General features: G+C 54.6%; 1 protein-coding gene across 4 annotated transcripts in view; it reads right to left on the bottom strand.

The window, feature by feature from the left end:
- PIP4K2B (phosphatidylinositol-5-phosphate 4-kinase type 2 beta) overlaps positions 1-20,554 on the bottom strand; it is a 25,201-nt gene extending 4,647 nt beyond the window's left edge. Inside the window, exons 1-10 of one of the 4 annotated variants that reach the window (XM_081805087.1) lie at positions 20,242-20,370; positions 19,593-19,692; positions 11,445-11,542; positions 8,546-8,642; positions 6,040-6,192; positions 5,040-5,186; positions 4,078-4,116; positions 3,477-3,590; positions 584-842; positions 52-155 (exon numbers count right to left, since the gene is read on the bottom strand). In XM_081805087.1, the coding sequence (XP_081661213.1) occupies positions 52-155; positions 584-842; positions 3,477-3,590; positions 4,078-4,116; positions 5,040-5,186; positions 6,040-6,192; positions 8,546-8,642; positions 11,445-11,509 (978 nt within the window). In that variant the 5' untranslated portion in view covers positions 11,510-11,542; positions 19,593-19,692; positions 20,242-20,370. Of the gene's footprint in view, positions 1-51; positions 156-583; positions 843-3,476; positions 3,591-4,077; positions 4,117-5,039; positions 5,187-6,039; positions 6,193-8,545; positions 8,643-11,444; positions 11,543-11,632; positions 13,230-13,258; positions 13,283-19,592; positions 19,693-20,241 lie in introns of those variants that run through there. The other 3 variants (XM_006743304.2, XM_031039156.2, XM_031039158.2) reach the window with 3 other exon arrangements.
- Between the last annotated feature and the right edge of the window lie 444 nt (positions 20,555-20,998).

Genomic DNA, 20,998 nt, shown 5'->3' with positions numbered 1-20,998 from the left:
TGCGCCCGGGCGGGGGGGCGGAGGCGTCTGGGAGCGGCAGGGAGGACTCACCCCGTGCTTCACCGTCTTGGCAGCATGGGCAGCTTTCTTCTTCGTGTCGTACGGTGTGAGGATATCGATGATGGCCATGAAATAGACCTCCTTCTTGGGGGCACCTGGGGGGAGGGGGGCAGGGGAGGAGGAGGGCAGGAACCCTGCAGACCTGAGGCCCGGACCCACCCCTGGCGTCATGGCCCTGAGGAAAGGAATGCTAATGGGCCCTTCTCAGAGGCCTCCAGAGCTCTTCTCTTGTTTGTGGACAGTCTTTCTCAGGGTTTAGAACCATGAACCGGGGCCCAGCCAAGCCTCCGGCTTCCAGGACAAGCAAAGAGGGGAAGGACAGCCTGAAAGAGAAGGACCGCAGGGCCCCAGAAGCCAGACTTCCTGCCGGCAGATCGGGAGGAGAGCCCGCAGGCAGGAGAAGGCCAAAGTCAGCAGTGAATGAGGTGGGGGTCCAGACACCCAGAGGGGCACCTAAACCATGGGCCTGAGGGGGTCGCACGGGGGCCAGGGGTGGGCAGGGCAGACGCGGGCTCCTACTTACTTTCATGGCTTTTCATGGCATAGACATCAACAGAGGGGTCGAACTCCCCGGGGCCAAAGAAGCGGGGGAAGCTGAGGAGGTTGCCCGGGCTGTCGGGAGGCGTGCCGTAGGAGCAGAGCAGGTTGCCCCCCAGCCCGTCGTTCTCGCACTCCTCGTCCTCGGCCCGCTCCTCCACCTCCATCTCCTCCTGCTCCGCCCGGTCCACGTCGTGGATGCCCACCAGCAGGCTGTAGTCCATGATCTTCAGCTGGGCCAGGAACTAGGGCAGGCGGGGAAGGAGAGATGGAGGAAGAGGTTACACGGGGCATCCCCGGGGGCATCTGGAAAGGGGAGAAAAGGCACTCCCTTCAAGGCCATTCTCCAATTCTCAAACGCGGGCGAGAACAAGCCATCGAGGCTCTGCCTTCAGTGAGCTCAGTGTCCCGCGGGGAGCACAGCCATTCCCGAGGGCAGGGAGCCGTGGGAGCCCAGGGCGGCGGGGCGGGGGCCTCCCTGGGGACAGCGGTTGAGGCAGCCTGCGGATGAGGAGCGGTCAGGCAGGCCGAAGCTGTGGGAGGAAAGGCAGAAGGAGCCCCGAGGGAAGAGGCCCTTCGGTCTGGGATCAAGAGAGGCTGCGGCGAGTCGGGGCGAGGAGCGGGACTCCGCCGTGCGCTGAGGCGTGTCCTTCGGGCCACAGATCTCACCCATCAGGGGCCCGAGGCCTGTCAGTAGGCTGGGGCCAGGATTTTTTTAATTATGAAATACTACGAAATAGAACAGAAAACGTGAGAGGTCGTTAGAGGAAGTAGGCGGCCGGTGGTTCCGTCGTGTGTGTGCGCGCTCACGTGCTGGGCTGCGAGCTAAAACGTGCTTCTCACCCACGGCCGCAGGCGCGCCCGGAACACCACGTGACTCGGCTTCTGCACCGGGCAGGATAAGAACAGGGAGACGAAGGGAAAGAAAAGGGAAGAGCCCCTAAGACAGAGCCAAGCGCCACTCGAGCATCCTCCCGGAGGTCCGACGCGGCTGTGGCGCGGGCCTGGCACCTGCACGAGCGTCGCACGCGGGACGGTGGCTCAGGTCTCCTGGGCTCGGACTCCGCGACTTGAAGGATGACAGGAAGGGGCTGACACAGATGGAGCCGGCCAGCCGGAACGCCAGTGCCGCGACCGCCGAGGCCGCCGTCACCAGCGCAAACCCTGAGGGAAGCGGCCGCGCGGCACGTGCCGGGCTCTGCCGTGGTCACCGGGAAACCGCCCAACGGAGCGGCCCACGCACAGGCCCCTGGGCTTCTAAAAGCACAAGCAGCCCTGATGACAGACGATCAGCAGCCTCTCCTCTAGAGAGAAAGGTGGGGGGCACCACACCAAGCCCCTCTGGACGAGCCCTTCCCAAGGTCCAAGGGGAGGGGGCTGAGGTCCCAGAAGAGAGAGTCCACGACCCACACCCACTGCTATCCACCCGAGAACACTGAGAGAGCAACAGGCAAGTGAAAACAAACGACATGTGCAAACTGCCTTAACTTCCTCTCAGGAGAGTAGGGAGAAAGGGAGGACAGGAAGGAGAAGGGCTCTGGGCAAACTGAGGCAGAATGAAGGCACAGACGGAGCAGGCGGTGATGAAGGAAAAGCTTCCTAGGAAAGAAAGCCGTTGGTAAAACCCACGCACATAGCCCATTATTCACAGTGAATTGATCCAAGTGCAATGGTTAATTTTTGGTGCCCGGACATTTGGTCAGATATTCTTCTGGGTGCATCTGTGAAGGTGTTTGTAGATGAGATTAACATGCGAATTAGCAAAATGAGTAAAGCAGACTGCCCTCCCTAATGTGGGTGGGCCTCATCCAATCAGTTGAAGGCTTGCACAGAACAAAAAGGGTGACCCTCCTGTGAGTAGAAGGGACTCCTCCTGCCCAGTCCCTCTGAGCTGGAACATCAGTTTCTTTTTTTTTTTTTTTTAAAGATTTTATTTATTTATTTGACAGAGAGAGAGACCGCGAGAGAGGGAACACAAGCAGGGGGAGTGGGAGAGGGAGAAGCAGGCTTCCCGCCGAGCAGGGAGCCCGATGCGGGGCCCAATCCCAGGACCCCGGGATCATGACCTGAGCTAAAGGCAGACGCTCAATGACTGGGCCACCCAGGCGCCCCGGAACATCAGTTTCTTCCTGCCTTCAGACATGGACTAAACATTGGCCCTTCCTAGGTCTTGAGCCCACTGGCCTCCAGACTGAAACTATATCATCTGCTCTCCTGGACCTCTCTAGCACGCCGACTGCAGCTCTTGGGAACATCAGCCTCCATAACTGTGGAGGCCAATTCCTTATACTAAACACCTGGCTGTCTGTCTAACTACTGACCCATCCATCCATCCATCCATCCATCGGCACCATCTATTGGTTCTGTTTCTTTTTTTTTTTTTCTAAAGATTTTATTTATCTATTCGACAGAGAGAGACAGCAAGAAAGGGAACACAAGCACTGGGAGCTGGAGAGGGAGAAGCAGACTCCCCATTGAGCAGGGAGCCCGATGCGGGGCTCGATCCCAGGACCCCGGGACCATGACCTGAGCCGAAGGCAGACACCCAATGACTGAGCCAGCCAGGAGCCCAGTGAATTCAATTTTTCTTAAGGTTAAAGAGGCTCCTGGGGCGCCTGGGTGGCTCAGTCGTTAAGCATCTGCCTTCGGCTCAGGTCATGATCCCAGGGTCCTGGGATCGAGCCCCGCATCGGGCTCCCTGCTCGGCGGGAAGCCTACTTCTCCCTCTCCCACTCCCCGTGCTTGTGTTCCCTCTCTCACTGTGTCTCTCTCTGTCAAATAAATAAATAAAATCTTAAAAAAAAAAAAAAAGAGGCTCCTGCTCTGAGGACAAGAGGGGGCCCTCCTCAACCAAGGTGAAAATGAGGGTCAGTAAGTACCTCTACGTCCCGCTTCAGTTTTTCCAGGAAGTTCTTTTTACTCTCCTCTCCCACATGCAGCTTCTGCCCTTCATTGAGGAAGTCGTTGTCTTTGAATGTTGGCAAGTCCTTGGCCTGGGAGAGCAACAGCAGCGTTAGGCTGGGTGGCCCAATACATTCACCCCAAGAGGTGACGGCACAAAAAGGGGAAGGGTCCTTAGAGCACAGAGGGTCGACCTGTCAAATCACCAGGCTCAGCGCAGGAGGCTGCAGTCCCAGCCTCGGGAGGCAGGGATGGTGACTGTGTGGCTTACGTCAACCAGGGAGGACAGACCAAAGCGTGTCTTCCTGCCGAGCCTGGACTACCTCGGGGCTCAGGAAGCCACGGCCCAACTGAGGCTGGCCCATGGACAGAAGTCGCCAGCCCTGCGGGACTGTGGGCAGCCGGCAAGGCGGAGAGCGCGGCCGAGGCCGAGGCCAGGCGGGTGCTCAGTGACACAGCCCGACAGAAGCGTAAGTGGGAACCAGGTAGGGGCTGTGGCGGAGGAAGGGCCAGGCCGACCGACAGAAGTTGACTCCAAGCGGCCCAGGCCACACTCCATCAGTCCGGGTCCCCGCATACCTTCTCCTTATCACTGGCTTCTCTGGCGACAGTAGAGCCCTGCAAGGATAGGAGCCGTCAGGGGAGGTCCAGCTGAGGCAAAGTCCGCTGAGCGAGAAAACATGCACCCGTCTCTGGGGAGAGGCAGCAGGTGAACTGAGGGAGGCTGTTTAGAACCCTCGAGGGGCCGGGAGGCAGCAACTTGCTCACGCCCTCTGTCACGGACACTGACAGAGCTCTGGGTAGACACGAGGCTCGCGCTCAGCCAACAGTACCAAGACTCAGTCCCTGCCCTGAGGGGACTTGCCTCCCGAGATGGGAGACAGGCTCTAACAAGCGGTTACATGATTAGCTAATCCGTTCATTACACCAGTGCCAGGTGGGACACGGGAGGAGGACACGCCGAGAGCAGGTGGCACAGGGGCAGCAGTCCAGGCCGGCTTCCTGCAGGAAGTGACATCCGAGCCGGGCAGGAAGTAACGGGGTGACGGAAGGCGAAGATGGACAAAAGAGCAGGGAGGGGAGAGGCCGGGCGGCCAAGAGAGGTGCTGGGGACTGGGCGGGAATGGAAAGGGCAGCACTGCGGCTGCAGCGGGGACAGACAGGGCTGTGAGGTGACGAGTCAGGAAGCCGGCTTCGAGAACAGCGGAGCACTGTGGCTCCCAGGCACAAGCGTGCTCCTTTCTGGGTCTAGAAATGTGTGTGTCCTGGACAGATGGCAGAGTGCGTGCGTCAGACAGCCGCCCCTGAAGCGCACATGCCCCCAACAGGAGCTGAAGAACACCCGACGGTGACACAAATACGGCACATTAAGTAACCTCTCGTCCCTGTCACCTGAACTTCCAACAGCCTCTGACCCAGAGGAATTAGGCACGTCAACTCCAGAGTGCTGACTGTGCCAAACCCTACGGCCCGGGGGCTTCCCGTCGTGTGGGAGCCTGAGGGAGGGCAGCCCCAGAACTGCGGGCCGCAGAGCCCTTTACCTTGAGGTCGTACTTGCGGTGGACAGTGAGCCGGTGGCTGAACACATTCCTGGTGACCACCATGTAGGTCTCGACGCCGTCCACGGTCAAGCGGTACATGCCCAGGAACTGCGGCAAAAGGGTGCTGCCGTGACACTCCACTATGAACTAGAGCCAAGGGAGGAAGGACGGGCGGCTGAGGAACGAATGAAGACGCCGGGACGGCCGGGGGAGCCCCCCCACCCCAGGCTCAAACGCTCCCGGGGAGTCGAGCCTCCAGGTCAGATGGGTCCTGTGAAGTCATGGGGCTTCCTTGGACTTCGAGAGGCCATGGCCCCCCCCAACCCCCAGCCGGCCGGGCAGAGGGAGAGGCCGGGCGGGCCGGGCAGGGCCCCGTTGGTCTCGTGTTACTGGGCCGCCCCTGAAACTGCCGTCTGAAGCAGAATCACTGAGGCAGGCCTGCGAGCGGGTTGTAGGGAAAGAGAGCGGCTCCCTCCTTGCCAGGAGTTCTTAGCCATGCGGCACCCGGGGGGTTCCGCTGTAGCCCGAGACCGGAAGTCCCTTTCACCACCTCCCGGTGCCCCAGAGAGAAGGCAGCATTCCCTGAAGGCCCAGGCACTAGGCCCGGCGCTCGGACGCCGCCACCGCACTCCCTGCTTCCCTCCAGGACGGCGTCCCGGGGCGCGGAGAGCCCGGACGGGAAAGGAAGCGACCCTGCCCAGACCACGGGACCTCTTCTGGAAGAAATGCGGCAGGTGCCAGAGGGGGCAACTTCCCGACTCTGACAAGAAACAGCTGTTCCACGGGGACTGAGTGGGCAACAAGCCTTCATTTCTCCTTTTTCCCTTTTTGCAACAGGCATTTGAGCTCTGCACCCGGCCCCGGGGAAGGCCAAGTGCTTGGCTCTCGGGAGGCGGGGGCTGCTGCGACAGGACCCATCCCTCCCCAGGAAGCCGCCCAGGGGCTCTCTCCTCCCTCCGGCCACCCGTCCTCTACCGCCCAGGCTCGGGACTCACCATACCTGGTGGTATTTCTTTAAGATGTTGTGCATCTCAGCCACATCCTCACTTGACACGGTCTTGATGACAAAGCGCCGGTCGTAGGTGGTGAGGAAGCGCGTGCCACAGCGGCCCTGGCTGTCGCTGTTGATGGGGGCGCTGCGCGTCACTGAGTTCTGAGGGACCAACACAAAAGCAGGCTGGTCTTGGGAGAGGAACAAGGGCTCTGACCTTTACTTGGGCCAACCACGCTGGGACAGGCGGGACCTGACCCACCCCTGGTGTCACGGGAAGTTCACTTCTCTCCCGCAGGTCTTCCTGGAGAGTGACGAGAGTTGCTACTGACCACCTGCTCCTAATCCCTGACCGGAGGGGCAGCGGGCCAGCTGCACAACGTTTCCTCTCCTTCTGACCCCTGAGAACTACCCTGTCCACGAAATCCCTGCCTTGGACGTTAGGGCTGGGCCCTGACCTGACGCCCACAGGTAACCTGACCTTGGGTGAGCCATTTCACTTCTCCACTCCTGAATTTCCTGACCTGGAACACAAGGAGGCAGTCCAAGATGCTTTTCCCAGTTTCCTGGGGTGACAAAGACAAAGCCTAGGGAATATTCAAGAAGTCCAGCATAAAGCAGCAATGGACAATCATCTCTTTTCCCTGGACATACCCCGGTGCTGGAAAACCCTTCCCACAGCAGGCAGGGGTTCCTCGCCTCTCTGCCCAGCCCCTCTCCCCTCACCTCAAACTCCTGCTTGTCTGTGCAGAGCTATGAGGCAGTTCTGGGGAGCTTTTCTGGCTCTGCCACTGCTCCTCCTCGAGGCCCCATTCCCATTAGGATCAGAGAGCAGTAGAAGCCTCTAGAGGGGGTGGAGGGGGAGGTGTGAGTCAACCAAAGGGATGTGTTCACCAAGCAGACACCGGGAGAAGACCTTTGAAAGGCAAGGCAGAGAGGAGGCCCCAGCTGTCCCCGTCCCCAAGCAGACACATGTGGGGGTCTGCTCGCAGAAATGCCTCCTCTCCAAGCCGCTTCCTCGGCTGCTATCTAGGATTCGATGCTCTGCCCTCACCCAGTGCCTCCTCACGAGACCCTGGGGGAAGGAGAGAGCGCCACCTTCACGGGGAAGACTCAAGTCTGAAGTGGTGAGTGCTCTCTAAATTAAAAGGGCACCCCCAAAACAAGGTGCCCCCAATCCAGAAATGTTGAGTAGGCTCCACAGCGGAGGGCCTCACTCCCCCAGCCTGGTTCTCCTTCCGGGAAGACGAGCAGGCCCCACGCTCCCATCCCTGCCTCGTTTCCAGGCAGTGTGCTCTGACCCTCTACACGGTTAGTCCCCTCCCTGAACACCACACATCGTGAGCACAATCACTTGCCCACAAGGTTATGAGAGAAAAAATGCAGACACATAGAGGATGTGGTTAGAACGCCGAGGGGAAGGGAAGGAGCCACAGCGGAAGGAAGGTGTCCGAGCAATCTGGGGCTGCAACAGTGGCAAGTTCTTAGAAAACCTCCAGCTCCAATCAGATCCTGATTTAGCTCAGGGTTTGGTCCTAACAGAGGGGGCTGGAGGCACCTCCCAGTACCTCTCAGGCACAGCCGTTCTGGAGCCTTCCGTCCCTGGCATCTCCTCCTCCGGCATCCCTGCACCCTCCTCTTGGGGATGGCATCTTTGCAGGCCGCCCTCCAGAGTGGACAGGAGAGGAGAGGGGCCTCACCCAGGTGCATCCTGCTCCTCAGGAACTACTCCATGAAAGGCTTACTAGGACCCGGCCTGGAGGGGTTACGGTATTTTAAAAGATTTGGACATCCATTTTAGATTTCACCAGGCTGTACGCTCCTTTTCCCCCCCCAGACAAACGCAAGTCAGCTGTATTTCTTCCTGCTAGCAAACTGAAGTGGAAAATTCTCCCACCATCACCAGCAGGCTGTCTGCCAGGGGCAGAAGGTCCACGGAAGGGGCTAGGTGGAGCAGTAACAGAAACCACAGACTAGGAGTCAGACTGTGATGTCCCTGAGACTGGGCCACAGGCGGCATTACCAGCCCTGGGAGGGGGCAGTCGCCGGCCATGCCGGCCCCCTTCCCGCAGCAGGCTGGATCATGGAGGTGGCGGCGCGCATACCTGCCAAGGTTACACTATCCTCCAAGTCTTCCTTTTCTACTCTGTCTTACCTGCTTTAAGAGGCCTCATCACCCGCTGGCAACAACTCGCTCTTTTAAGTCAAACTACGGAGGAGACGAGTTCTTGGGCCTAGACTGGGAATGTCAGACTGAGATGAAGCAGCTTCCGCAGCCCCTCTCCCTCCCAGGGAGAGGAGCCTGAGTCTGCCTGCAGCTTCAGAAGCACTTAGCACTCCTAGGGCCCCGAGCTCTAGGAGCCTGCTGGCACCCTGGGAGAGACCACCCGGCTGGAGCAGGACAGGACAGGAAGACAGAGCTCGAGAACGGGAGACCTTCCTCTCCATGTCTCCTGTGGCCTCCTAACCCCACTCCACTCCCTGACCCCTCCTACTCTGCAAAGACACCCCGTACCTGGTAATCCTGATCATCAATCCCAAACCTCTCCCGGAGATTCCGGAACACCATGGGGCAGTACTCCTTAAACTTGAAGCGGCTGGGGAGGTTCTCCCTAGGGCAAAGCAGAGAAATGTCTTCGTGAGCCCTTCCTTGCCCATCTGTCTAATTCTTCATCAGAACTTCCCTGGGTTTGTGCCACAGGTCACCGGGACCTGAACAATCTGTGGCGCTCAGAATGTAGGTTTCTAGGCCCCAGGAATTCTGGAGAGGAGTCTGGAGTATTTAACAAACAGTCCTGGTGATGCTGAGCGTGTAAGAGTTTTAAAACTTTACATCGCCGTGTTCACCTTGTAAAAATGAGTCGAGCTGTATCCTTACAATTTGTGTACTTTTTCTGAGTGTATGTTCTCTTTTGACAAAATTTACACGAAAGGGGAAAGCCTCACGTGCCGAGAAGCGAGCCGGAGCGTCGGCCACACTGCACAAGGGCTGTGCTTGCACACGGGAGTGACTGCGTGTGCATGGGTGGTGTGAGGCGGCCGGCAGGCTGACGTTTGCTAAAAGGAGCGGCCTTTCTCAACCAAGGCACCCTCTCCTCTGAGGACGCTTCTACCAACACGTCCTGAAGATGGCCACATCCGGGAAGCCCTGGGCTTCCCCGGGGATGGAGGACGAGGGTGCTTTGGATTGAAGAGGTCCTCCGTCAGCTGACCGTATCCCATCTTTTCGGGAAGCCTTGTCTGTGGGCTGCTAGTACCAATCTCCACCCTCCCCACTCCCTGGTCAATAAGCCACAGACTCCCAGGAGGGGACAGAGTCGCCGTGAAGGGAGGCCATCTCCACATCCTCCATCTTTACAATGGTCCCCTTGCTTGGGAACTCCCTTTGAGAAATCCGTGCCCCTGACTACACTCCAGGATGACACACTTTGAGGAAATAAACAGCAGTGGCTTCTCCTGCAGGCAGGGGCCTCCTCTGCCTCCTGTCCCCTTCTTCTAGTAAAAGGCACCACAGCACATCAACAGTTATTGAAAGGACAAAAGGAATAAAGAAAGATAAAGGAAGAGATTGGATGCTCTGCTTTAGGCCAAGATGTCAAGGTGGTGGAACTTCACCAGAGGCCATGGACCCTGAATTAGGCGGTGGTGCGATGCCCCCTTCCAGAGCCCTGAGCCCTGGGACAGAGCCATCTCCTTGCCTGCCACAGGGCCAAGGGCTGCTTCTCCCTCCTTACGGGGTGTGATATTGTGACATATTTGGTCTTTGTTCCTGTTTCAGGCACAGAGCAACTAAAACCCTTGGAATTTCTGAAATCATAAGAACAATAAATATGTCTTTTTTTTAAATTCATAACAAGCCCCTTTCAACCACATCTGAGTTTATGTTAATAAGGTGACTTTTGGAAGGGTGGGGGGGCGCCTGGGTGGCTCAGTCGGTTAAGCATCCACCTCTTGATCTCAGCTCAGGTCTTGATCTCAGAGGTCGTAAGTCCAAGCCCCATGCTGGACTTCACACTGGGCATGGAGCCTACTTAAAAAAAAAAAAAAGTGACTTTTGGAAAGCCTCAAAGGATGGGTTGCTGGTTGCCAGGGGAACCAACCAGGATGAGAGGGTTGGAACGTTCAGTCCCACTCCCCTGACCTGCAGGGAGGGGAGAGGGGCTGGAGATTGAACCCATCACCAATTGCCAATGATTCATCAATCATGCCTTTGCAATGAAGGTGGGACTCAGGAGCTTCCAGGCTGTTGAACAGGTGCAGGTGTGGGGAGGGTGGTGCACCCGGACAGGTCGTTCCTGAGTTGTATCCTTTATAATAAACCAGTAAGCAAGTAAATAAACTGTTTTCCCAAGTTCTGTGAGCCGCTCTAGCAAATTAACCAAACCCAAGGGGGAGGGTCGTGGGAATGTGGGACCCACAGCAGGCTGGTCACGAACACAGGTGACGACCTAGACTTGCGACTGGCACCTGAAGGCAGGGGGGCAGCTTCGTGGGACGGAACCTGGGGGGCCCGATGCTACGTCCAGGTAGACAGTGTCAGCTGCGCTGGCAGGACACCCCGCTGTCCCACAGAACTGCCCCACGTGTGGAAAACCCAGGGAAGTGCAATGTGGTAGTGGTGTGAGAACAGAGCAGAAACACAGGAGTTTTTCTTCTACACGGTGGCTGCTTAGCTCTGAAGACAGATGGCTTCTCGAATAAAGTGTTGTTATTACATACTGTGGCTGAGAGAGGCCACTAAGGGATATTTTCAAACCAAGCTTCCCCTCCAGGCTAACAGTCTGGTAATGGTGGGGCGACAGAGGCCAGCTGGAGGAGGGGTGCCAGGGACCGTGGGGCCCCGGGATGCGAGCGCAGAAAGGAGGATGTGGGCAGCAAGCGCTTCCCGGGGCGGCCCACGGTGGGCTGAAAAAGCAAGGCCTCCCAAGGGCTTAGGGCAGGCCCCACCCTGCACCAGGCAAAACGGCTGCTTCAACCCTTCAGACGCCAGCGTTAGTCCCAGAAGCCGCAATGAACAAAAGGGGGAGCAATTACTTCGGATGGCGCCCTTGGGCACCATGCTCAGCCTGCGGCTCACACGCCCGTCGGGAGACAGAAGAGCTGCATCCCGGGCCAGGAACATGTCTGGTAGCTTCTCTGCTACCTAACCTGGCCCCAGATGAATCACCCTGGGCCGGGCCACACGCCCCGAGGGACCCTGGAGGTAGGCAGATAAAGGAGATGACAGAATGACACAAAGGGGAGAGGCACATAATGAATGCATTTTCCCGGCCAGTCTGTCAGCTGGGAGATCCAGGTGTCACTGTCACACCCTGCCAGGTGCCGACCACTGCCATGCGCGAGTTTTCAGAAGCTCTCCGCCTTGAGGGAAAGGACTGCCCACAAAACCTGAGCCCACTCAGGAGGCCACTTACTTATTGAAGAGATGATTGTCCACCTTGATCTTGCTGTATGCTTTGAAGTCATCTGGCATTAGCATGACAGGCACAGGGACATTGCTCAGCTCATTGATCTGCAAAGCAAGGGGAAAGTAAGGTTCTCGGCCGGTAGGCCACCAGCCTCAGAGACACAAGACGCTACAACATGAATGCCACCATCTCACCAAAAAAAGCATGTCCGCGGATTCCCTCCTTGTCTCTTTCTGCTCTTCTCTTCCAAGAAGTTCCCAACCTCATCTCCACCTATTGAAATTCTCCCAACCTGATAAATTCCAGCTCAAAAAGCACCTACTCCATGAAGCTTTCCATGATTCTCTAGGTCATAAATGTTCTCTCTCACTCTGGAATTTCTGAAGTAGTGTTTGTATCCATCCTTTGGCCATCACACAACCTCCCTCACATTGTAGTTAATGCTTATCAACCTCACAAGCTTGCTAGACTATAAGTGAGGCAAGATAGTATTACTGATCCTTGTAAGCAAAGGTCATCTAACTGATCTCTGGAGGCTCCACAGTGCTTGGCCCCATGATTTGCATATGGCAGGTACTATATAAATATTTGTCAAATGTAGCAATAGGTGGATCAATGAATAAACATCACACAACCTATGTGGGTCCTGAGGCCTTTAACGTTTTCATACAAATTGCTGGGTCACTCAAGATGTTGGGTTGGGGTAGGAAAAAAAGCTGGATGAGTTTGTGTGGGTGTATAACTCATCTCCAAAGTAAAGAATTAAATTTAAAGCAAGAAGAAGAGGTAGGCATCTGGCCACTGGCTCACTCTTCCCCTCCTGATTAAAACAGGGCCAGCTCCTCAAGCCATGTCCTGCCTTAGGCTGAACTGGACGAGACGGGGTAGGGTGCCTTGCCCCCACTGCAAACAAACCTTCCCATTGGCTTTCATCCCCCTTCAGGGAGCTGGAGGCTGACAGGGGGCTGGCTTCCCATTGGCACCAAGCTGAGAGCGAGCATCCTGCCCTTCCCTGTCCCCAGCTTAGCCAATTAGTGGTCTAATTAGCCACAGATGTCCTCTCCCTTCACAGTGGAGTATTTGACATTTGACCCTCAACCCAGTGGCCACTAATGCATTCAGGATTTACAGAGGAAACCCTAGGTTCTGCCTTAATGGATAGGGGGGAGGGGACGCACAGCCTTCTGTCTCCCAGAGACTTTCCTTGCAAATCCTATTATCTCAATGAGGCCCATGTGGTAGTGAGGGAATAACCGAGACTCATTAGGAGCATAAATGGGGGGAAACAGCATTCAATTTGCCGCCCCTTTCATGCTCCAAACCTTTTTTATGTAGAAATGTCAGAGGGTGGAATAAGTTCGAGTTAATGCAGTATCTGGGCTGGGGAACCACACTTTTCCTAGAATTGGTGAGAAAACTAATTTGCTCCCATGGAGATGAAGGCAGATACAGGCGCGTATATGTCTGGGGAGGGGGGCGGAAGGGTATCAGCAAAGTTGGCAGTGCGGCAGGGACTCAACAAACTGCTGGCAGAAACTGACGGGCATAGACACCAGAGTATATCCTGCATGAGTCCATTTATATGAAATCCTAGAACAGGAATCTACGGTGAGAGCAATCCAGTAAGAAGCTGCCTGGGTTGGCTGAGGGAAGTTGATTGTAAAGGGACACGAGAGGCATGATTCTGGGGTGACAGAAGTGTTCTATGTATTGTTTGGGGTGATAATTACGTGACCAAATATACATTTGTTGAAACTCATCAAACTGGACACTGAAAATCCCCAGCACCCAGGTCTGTGATACCCCCCACACTGGCTTACCAGCCACATGACAAAAGCCACACCAACTCCCATCCAGGGGGTGCTCACAGGGAACCTGATTGTGAAGTGCGTGCCTATGGAGGAAACCATTCCACTTCCTGGTCTTCCTGCCAACAGAAACAATTCATGGGAGCTGTCCCACTTCCTTTTTCCTGGCATGTATTGCTTGGCTCGGACAGTTGAAGAAGTTAAGACGTTCACGGCTCTTGTGTCATCCCACCTTGCCTAGTTCACACCTCCACACCAGAAAGAACACACCGCACTGGCTCAGAGAGCATGGTTTTATACCAGAATGTTCTAGGACGTACTACTCATTGATTCTGCGTTAGTCTCAAATCCAGATTTGGTGCCAAGACCAAGGCACCAAATGCTGGGATGACTAGGAAAGACTGAAGCCCTTGCCTGACAGGGTCAGCTATGCTGGGCTAGGGTGAATTTTTCTAACGGCAGCTATTCAAGAATGCGCTATTTGTTAATTCTCTGTAACTTCTGGTTCAGCCTACTTCGAATGGTTATAAGTTGGCAGGTTTTTAGTTCTCCCTTCATCTCTCTTCTTGACTACACAACCCAATAGCAGGAAATTTCTGAGAGAATCCATATATATGAACTCTGTAGGCTCACCCCTCATTTCCACTGGGCCCCATGTAGATGATTCACTCTAGGGATTAGCTGTACTAATTTTTTAGTTGTGCTAAATTTTATAGCCCCAGAGAGTTCTATTCAATTTCAATTGAACAAGCACTTACTAAGATATCTACTACACGCCGTACTTCATGTTAGGGAGGAGGGGGTGCACGAGGGGCGGGGGAAGTGCACACTGTGCACACAAGAGGAGGAGGCTTATTCTCTTATCGGGGAGATGAGACAAACCCATGACACAGAGAAACTCAAAGTCAAGTGGTATACACGTAGTGCGAACACAGGGACAGAGACATCAAGAACAGCAGAGGCTCGAAGGGTGCGGTTAATACGGTCACAAAGACTCCTGGCCCTCACACATCAGGCCAGAAACAGGGCACCTCATGCCTCTCCTGGTATTGCCAAGAGCACTTGACACTGGAAGAATCTACAACAAGATCATGTTACACCTCCACTTAAGATGAACCTCAGGGTAAAGTTTTACCTCCTTAGCCTGGAATTGAAGGCCTTTCCTGACCTGGCTCAGGCGCTGCCAAATTCCTAATCAGTTTACTTCTACCCAGTGTATTGAGGGCCTTACTGTTAAGCCAGGACGGTGCCAGAGCTGGGGATGCAAAAATGAGAAGACATGGGCTCTGTCCAGCTGGGAAAACAGACAGCAAAGAATACAATTTGATGAGTGCTATGGAGTTATAAATAAAAGGGAGGGGGGACAGATGAAGAAACTGGTGCTGCCTGGGGGTGGGAGTCAGAGAGCCGCTTGCCAGAGGAAGCTGAAGAGAAATAAATACATGTCAGAAAGGCCTAGGATCGGGGTGCGGTGGCTCAGTCATTAAGCGTCTGCCTTCGGCTCAGGTCATGATCCCAGGGTCCTGGGATCGAGTCCCGCATCGGGCTCCCTGCTCAGTGGGGAGCCTGCTTCTCCCCCTGCCTGCTGCTCCCCCTGCTTGTGCTCTCTCTCGCTCTGACAAACAAGTAAGATCTTTAAAAAAAAAAAAAAAGTTTTGAAGCATGAAAGGTCATGACTAAAGCAATGTTCTAGGAAGATGTGCCTGTCCTCGACTATCTAGCACAATCCTGGGCCGACCCCTCTTCCCTTCAGCACAAGTGCACTTGTGGAATGCATATTCATTCAAGTATCACACTAAATACAACATATTCGTATGGGAAATCTGTTGTATCTCACGTCACGTAAATGGTTTTTGGATTAACCACACGATTAACTCCAGGAGCCATCAGCATAAATAATAAGGAGGCTACACAAGCTGAGTGAGAAATTTAGGAGCAGAGAATTCACTCTGTGCTGATCCTACTGGAGATGAAAATTCAGCCACTAGTTCTAGTCTGCTGAACTCTGATTCCAGAAGCCTCTACTTCCCTGTGTGACCTTCCTAGGAACCCAGGAGGCGTGGGCAGGGCATTCAGGTTTCCTGACTTGTCCTGCGGTTCTGTGGGTGGCACAGCAGTCGATGGCCAGCACTGACAACCAGGTGGTACCTGCCGCCATCAGAAAACATGGTGTTGAAAAACCCCAAGACCGAGGAAGTCCAAGTAACACCTCAGACTAGGGAGGAAAAGGGCAAGAACAGAGCCACAGGTGCCAACAAATTCACTCCTACGTTTATCCCTCCTTTTTCACACCATCGTCTTTCTTCTCTTCCTGTTCTCCGTGAGGTGGAAAGGCCTGGCCGAGGGCAAATTTATCCAAAGGCCCCACTAGACCAGGAATACTTACTAAAGAGTTGTAAAGTCACAGAGCAACAGAAAAAGGCAGGTAAAAGAGGTTCTGGGTCTGCATTAAGCAAAGAAAATGCATGGACAGCATGGGGGTGGAGTGTGGGAGAGAATTGAGCAGACTTAAGAATGAATCTGTTCTTTATACCATACACAAAAATTAATTCAAAATGGATTACAGACCTAAATGTAAGAGCTAAAACTATAAGAGTTTGGGGACACCTGGGTGGCTCAGTCAGTTAAGCATCTGCCTTTGGCTCAGGTCATGATCTCAGGGTCCTGGGATCGAGCCCCATGTCAGGCTCCCTGCCTTGCAGGGAGTGTGCTCCTCCCTTTCCCTCTGCCCCTCCCCCCATCATTCTCTCACTCTCTCTCCATAAATAAATAAAATCTTAAAAAAAAAAACAACTATGACAGTTTTTCTTAGAATAAAAAATAGGGGTAAATTTTCATGACCTTGTGTGAGGCAAAGCCGTCTTAGAAATGACACCAAAAGTGCAAGCAAACAAAGAAAATACATAAATTGTACTTTATCAAAATTAAAAACCTGAGCTTCAAAAGATACCATGAAGAAAGTGTAAATGATAATCCAAAGAATGGGAGAAAATACTTGCAAATCATATATCTGATAAGGGACTTGTACCTAAAATATATAAAGAACTCTTGGGTGGCTGGGTGGCTCAGATGGTTAAGCGTCTGCCTTGGGCTCAGGTCATGATCCCAGGGTCCTGGAATCGAGTCCTGCATCAGGCTCCCCACTGAGTGGGGAGCCTGCTTCTCCCTCTGCCTCTCTATCTCTGTCTCTTATGAATAAATAAATAAAATCTTAAAAAAAAAAAAAAAAGAACTCTCATAATTCAAGGGGTACCTGGGTGGCTCAGTCTGTTAAGTGTCTGCCTTCAGCTCAGGTCATGTCTCAGGGTCCCGGGATCAAGCTCCCTGTCTCCCTGCTCAGCAAGGAGTCTGCTTCTCCCTCTCCTTCTCCCTCTCTTTCTCCCTGTGCCCTCCACGCCCCCATCTCATGCTCACACGCTCTCTCTCTCTCGAAAAAAAAGAACTCTTATAACTCAATAATGAACAGACAACCCAATTAAAAATGGACAAAAATGTTTTTAAAAAATGGACGAAGATCTTAACAGACATTTCTCTGATGAAAATATATAAATGGCCCAGGCGCCTGGGTGGCTCAGTCAGTTGAGCATCTGCCTTCAGCTCAGGTCATGATCCCAGAGTGCTGGGATTGAGCCCCATGTCCGGCTCCCTATTCAGCAGGAAGCCTGCTTCTCCTTCTCCCTCTGCCCTTCCTTCTGCTTATGCTCTTGCTCTCTCTGTCAAATAAATAAACAAATAAAATCTTAAAAAAAAGAAAATATATAAATAGCCAATAAGCACATGAAAAGATACTCAACACCATTAGCTATCAAGGAAACACAAATCATAATCACAATGACGTAACACTTCGCACCCACCACGGTGGCAATGATAAAAAAGATGGATAATTGCAAGTGTTGACAAGGATGTGGAAAAATTGGAACCCCCCACACCCTGCTGGTGAAATGTACAATGGTGTAGTCACTTTGAAGAGCAGTCTAGCAGGTTCCTATGTGGTTAAATATACTTACCGCCAACTGCTCCTAATCCTTGTGATCACCTGAGTGAGGCTTCACGCATACCTGGTTCCTAAAATGGCCAATAGGTCATCAAGCCAGGTCTGCCTCCTCTGGTCTCCACGCCCCTCTCCAAGGCAATCTTCTCTACCTCCAAACTGTATTTCATCCACGAAAATACTGGTGTTCTCTCTTTACTAGTTTTCCCCTGACAGATCTGAAGTCTTCTTTTTTTTAAGTTTTATTTGTTTAAGTACGCTCTACACCCAACGTGGGACTCAAACTCACGACCCCGAGATCAAGAGTCACATGCTCCACCGACTGAGCCAGCCGGGTGCCCCAGATCCAAAGTCTTCTGTCTTTTTTCCCTGCAGTCTCTCTCCAAAGTCCATGGGCTGCATCTCCTGTCTCCGAGAGGAGCTCCTGTGACAACACCAAGCTCAAAAACCTCTCTTTTTCCAACTGGAAGTAAATCAACCACCTCAGGAGAGAGTTCCTGACTTCTGCTCTCCATAAAGGCATATCCACCCACCATCAGCCATAGACTATCATGCCCTAAATGCCTAAATGGGTGAGAAACTAAAGATTCAAAGAAATGTGATCTCTGAAGCCTCACATCGCCAAAACTGGCACAAGTGGGCTTCTGAAGGAAGGCAACCTCCCAGAAAGGCTAGCAATCCACCAAGAACTATGTGGTCCTGACCCCCTAGAGAACTGCAAGATTTTATACCACTCTTCTTCTGGGGAGATGCCTCCATTTCCCAGATGGGGGATCCTAAAAGACCAGACCTTACCGCAGGCCCCAATGAAGCACGAACCCTTGGGGCCAACTGAGCTGCGCCGCTTGCCCTGTCCAGGGACCAGTGCCAGTGCCTGTCCCCTGAGGCACCTGCTCATTACGCCCAGAACTGTGGGTCTTGCTTAACGTCAACGCCTTTCCAGCTAGCCCTCAAACTTTTCTTCAAGTTGGCAAAGAAAGAGGGTGACTGCCTAGTCCAAGAAAGTAAGACTCACAGATGCCTATCCATCTACCATGCATAGGCCCACATCTGGGCAGACTCACTGCCCGCCTACCAGAACACCCAACATCACACACACTCCCGGGAGCTGGCACGCACGGGCACACACCTGAGCGTGCATTCAGGTTCTCTAACAAGACCATCATCCCCACCTATCCTGGCCCTTGGCTGAGAAACGGACTAAGGAAGAGGAGGCACAGAAAGCAAGACCTGCCATTCGAGACCACCACTGAATAACACAGCCCGTGGTGCCTGACAATGAGCTGCATCTTCTGCTGTGGCCATGGGTGAGCTAATCCTCCAGCTGGGCCTCCATGTCTTTGTGTATAAAATAAGGGACCCAAGGTAGTTAGCAGCAATATTCCAAGTAGGAGCTCTAAGAACCTCCACCAATGCTGTATATAGACAGGATGCTTTCTAGTGAGAAGCAGGCTGTAGGACAAAATCAAGGACTGACTTCCAGGCAGGGACACAAGGTCCACATTTTGATGACCCAGTTTCCCTTGCAATGTTGTCAGATGACCCCTGAGGCAGCAGGAAGCAGGAGAAGCAAAGTCTGCTGGACTACAGGCCCCAAGCAGCTTCCAGGGGTCTGGGCATTAAACCAGCGCTACTCCCTACCCTGGCCAGGACCATCACCTGAGGGAGGTTACTGAAAACAGTAACCTGCCCAAGACCAAAACACCAACAAAGACCTCACCATACTCATGCACTTTTCTGTATCAGATGTAAAGATCCAGAACCCTGGCTCAGACTATGGTTCATCAATCTCCAGCCAAAGGTTCCTCTACCAAAGCAAAGCAAAAAGTCTTGCTGGTCCCAGGCCCCGTTGTCATCATTTGATTTTGTGGGCAATTTCAAATGCTCTGAAAAGTAAGGGTGCCTAAAGAACTGAAATTCACAGGAAACCCAAGCCAATAGTTTCATCTTCCTCATTCCAAACTTGTAGTTGGTGAAGTTGGGTGTTTCAGGTCCTTTTACTTCCTCTGCTCCTTCCTGGTGTAGGGACTCACAGTGCAAATGGTCAGAAGGCAAGGAGCAAGTGGTTGGAAAAGAAAAAAGAAAGACCCTAAACAAACAGGGCGCAACCAAAGTCCTCCAGCTCAAGCACGAATCCTGGGCTCCAACTTCCTGATAGGACAATCTCAAAGCACCCCAAGTGTCCAGGGGACTGCCCTCTCATCCTAACCACCCACCACTATCACAGCCGTCATGACGGTACAACAGAAAGCCCAATAAAAGAGAAGTCAATGTCTTTGACATGAACACCATAGGAGAATGCAGGAAGACACATTATTTCTACTACGAATAGTCTTCCTTATAACCAGGCCTCACCTTCTCTCAAATGGTTACATTCTCTCTTCTCCCTAACCCAGGAAGACCCTGGTAAAGTGTCTGTGGTTCAAGGAAGCCTGTGCTTCTCCAGTTGATACATCTTGTTCAAGGAGAAAAAAAGGAAACCCAGGGAGAATTTCCATAGTCAGGGGTGAGGAGGTCTGGAGGATGGGAAACTTTAAGCAGTCGCACCAACCAAATAAACAGAAATAGAGGAATATTCAGGCAGGCCAATGCCACTTGCCCTGTCAACTGGACAGGGAGCTGGCAGCCGGTTGAAGGAACAAGGGGGTAAACACATGCAACAAACAGGGTGAGGGGATGAAAGCGATTCCGCGGCACCCGGGCCTTCCCCCTGCCCTCCAGGGACTGCCCTAAGCGAGCAAGCCAGACACTGGAAGCTAGAGGGGCTGGAGGGGAGGGAGGGGGCGACGGCATACCACCGTCGGAGACACCAGGCCTCGCGTGGCGCGCGGGGAGTGCACACCCGGCCGGGACTGCGTGCAAGGGTGGGGTGGGCGTGCAAGTGGCTTGGCGAGGGGCTGCGGGCGTCCCCGGCAGGGCCCGCGGGGCGAGGGCCGGGCCTGCGGGGGGGCGTGGGAGCGCACGGGGCGGCGCTCGGAGGGGCGCGCGCGGGGGAGCTGGTTACCGTGTGGTTCACCCCCCACATCAGGACGCTGAGGATCGGCTCGCTGGCCCGGAATAGCTTCACTTTCTGGCACACGAAATGCTTCTTCTTGGTCTTGGTCTTGCTGGCGCTGAGCGGCGCCACCGCCACCGCCGTGGTGCTGGTGCAGTTGGACGACATGCCCGGGGCGGCGGCGGCGGCGGCGGCGGCGAAAGCGGGGGCGGCCGAGACGGCGCACAAGCCAGCGGCCCCAGGCCTCCCCGGGACCGATCCCCACCCCCGCTCCCTCACCGCGCCATGGTCGCGCCCGTCCCGTTACCTCCCCACCCCGCCCCGGTGGTTCCGTCCGCCCCACGCCCCGCCCCCCCACGCCCCGCCCCGCCCCGCCCCGCCCCGCTTCAGGGAGCCGGCCGGCTCGCTCCGCACCCCTCCGTCAGCAGGCGCTCTTCTCCCCGCTCGGGTGGTAGCGCCCGTCCCGGGGAGGCAGCGGCTGCCCCGCACGCCCCTCCTCCCCGGGCCTGACAGGAACCAGGTTGGCCTTGGGACGCCTCAGAGCCCCGCACCGGAACGGAGAGGGGAGGAGGGCTGGGAGTAGGGCTCGCCGTCTACCGCGGGAGGGTCCCCCTGTCTGCCCCCCCCCCCTCCGCCAATCCAGGGTTTGGCTCTTTCCCTCAACCTGATGTGCCAAGATGGCGGCGGCGCCCAGTCTCCGGAGGGGAGGAGGGGCGGGAATGCGAGGAGGGTGGGACGTACCATCCCACCCCGGGGGAGAGAGGAG

The sequence above is a fragment of the Leptonychotes weddellii genome, chromosome 15 (assembly GCF_054177405.1).
Source record: "Leptonychotes weddellii isolate Sample4059 chromosome 15, ASM5417740v2, whole genome shotgun sequence".
NCBI lineage: Eukaryota > Metazoa > Chordata > Mammalia > Carnivora > Phocidae > Leptonychotes > Leptonychotes weddellii.
This window is presented reverse-complemented; position numbering and strand designations above follow the sequence as displayed.